Consider the following 1,815-nt stretch of genomic DNA (forward strand, 5'->3'; position numbering starts at 1 on the left):
TGAGCCTGGTTCTGGTTCTGCTGGAGGTCTCTTCCTGTTTAGGGTGAATTTTTCCTCTCCACTGTCACTGCATGCATGCTCGGTGTGAGGGATTAAGAAGATTAATTCCAGTCAATTCCTCGATGCAATCTGCAGGGTTCCTTTAAATAGAATGAAGCAATCATGACTGGACTACATTGTTGTATAAAAAGGATCAACTGAAATGAATGTAATCACCTGGTTTTGTTTACTTTCTGGTAATTTGCTCTCCAGGTTTCACAGGCAATAATGCGCTCCCACCCTACTTCCTACCAAGGGAACCCTCCGTCCCAAAGCTTAATGGACCCCCCAGCGAGGGAGGTAGATAATCCCTCGGAGTCTGAGCTGAGTACGGTCTGCACAAATAAAGGATTCTCTGTCAGGTGAGATGGCTTTGCACAGGTATGTGTGTGATCACTGGCATTCCTCATGTGTTCTCTTTCTTTAATGCAGCTTAGCAACTCTGAGAGAATGCACCATTGAGCAAGGCAGGGAGAACTTGGACCAGGCAACCTGCCTTCACTCCGTCATGTCAGGAATTCCTTCCCAGGAAATCCGAAAGATGATTGAAGAAGCTAAGACTTTGGAAGAAGAGACACTGAAGGTAAAAACTAAACTATCTAAGTACCTCTATTGCTCTAAAATTCATCGGTGGACCAACAACATTTCTTTTTTTAATGCAGACACAGAGATTTCATATAGAAAAGGAAATTATTGTTTTTACAAATCAAATGATCTATAAAAACTGAAGAGCATTAAAAGTAACTGCATTGCATCCAGTTAATCAGTCAGTCACGCCCTGTAGCCACAGCTGCCCTGGGGCTCGCCACCAGCCCCTCTGAATGGGTTATTGATCAGGATCAGATGGACAAGGTTTTCTACATTTAACTACCAAGTAGTCCTGATTAAAATGTTACGGAAAACAAAGGAGGATGTTTGATTCGGATAGTCATTGAGGCCACAAAGGGGATGCTGGTATGATGACAGGATGGAGGGAGAGTCTGTGACCATATTTGGACTGTCAGAAATACCAACATTGGGGAAAGACTGCAAACTTAAACCTCTGATTAAAGCTCTGAACCTAAACACTGTGATAAACGCAACTGAACCGGATCGGTCACCATAAAGTTGGACCGAAGGCTGATAAACTTCAACCTTTTGCAGCAATACTTTGACTTATTTAGCCTCAGAAAAGAGAAGACAATGAGGCTTAATATTTCAGTCATATAATCACCATATCATACATACATATTTCCAAATTCCCTAAACATCTGATTAGCTAGTTGAATGTTTAGTGTGGAAACATATTTAGAAATGAAGTAAAGTCTGATGATGACTTCATTCTGCTCAGCAACTGGTGGACATCCACGTTGTGATCCTGCATAAAGAGGAAGGAGCTGGGTTGGGCTTCAGCATCGCTGGAGGATGTGACCTGGAGAACAAAGCACCAACGGTAGGAGAACCAAAGCTCCTCTGTGTTGTTTATGTGATGATGATCCTGGTCCTTTCAGTGAGCAAAGTGAAAACTCATCTTCCAACCACTTCATCTTCCTCTCTATCCATCAGTTCATTAAATATACAGTGGGGCAAAAAAGTATTTAGTCAGCCACCAATAGTGCAAGTTCTCCCACTCAAAAAGATGAGAGAGGCCGGTAATTTTCATCATCATAGATATACCTCAACTATGAGAGACAAAATGAGAAAAAAAAATCCAGAAAATCACATTGTCTGATTTATAACGAATTTATCTGCAAAATATGGTTGAAAATAAGTATTTGGTCAGTTACAACCAAGCAA

The 1,815-nt window shown here is 41.4% G+C and overlaps 1 protein-coding gene across 2 annotated transcripts in view; it reads left to right on the top strand.

Moving 5' to 3' along the window:
- Positions 1-1,815, top strand: part of il16 (interleukin 16) — an 18,776-nt gene that overhangs the window by 14,691 nt on the left and 2,270 nt on the right. For both annotated transcript variants that reach the window (XM_015389774.1, XM_015389773.1), the window contains exons 3-5: positions 253-401; positions 472-622; positions 1,370-1,471. In XM_015389774.1, coding sequence (XP_015245260.1) covers positions 253-401; positions 472-622; positions 1,370-1,471 — 402 coding nt within the window. The remainder of the gene's footprint in view (positions 1-252; positions 402-471; positions 623-1,369; positions 1,472-1,815) is intronic.

The sequence above is a fragment of the Cyprinodon variegatus genome, unplaced genomic scaffold (assembly GCF_000732505.1).
Source record: "Cyprinodon variegatus isolate N-32 unplaced genomic scaffold, C_variegatus-1.0 Scaffold472, whole genome shotgun sequence".
In the NCBI taxonomy this organism is placed as follows: Eukaryota; Metazoa; Chordata; class Actinopteri; order Cyprinodontiformes; family Cyprinodontidae; genus Cyprinodon; species Cyprinodon variegatus.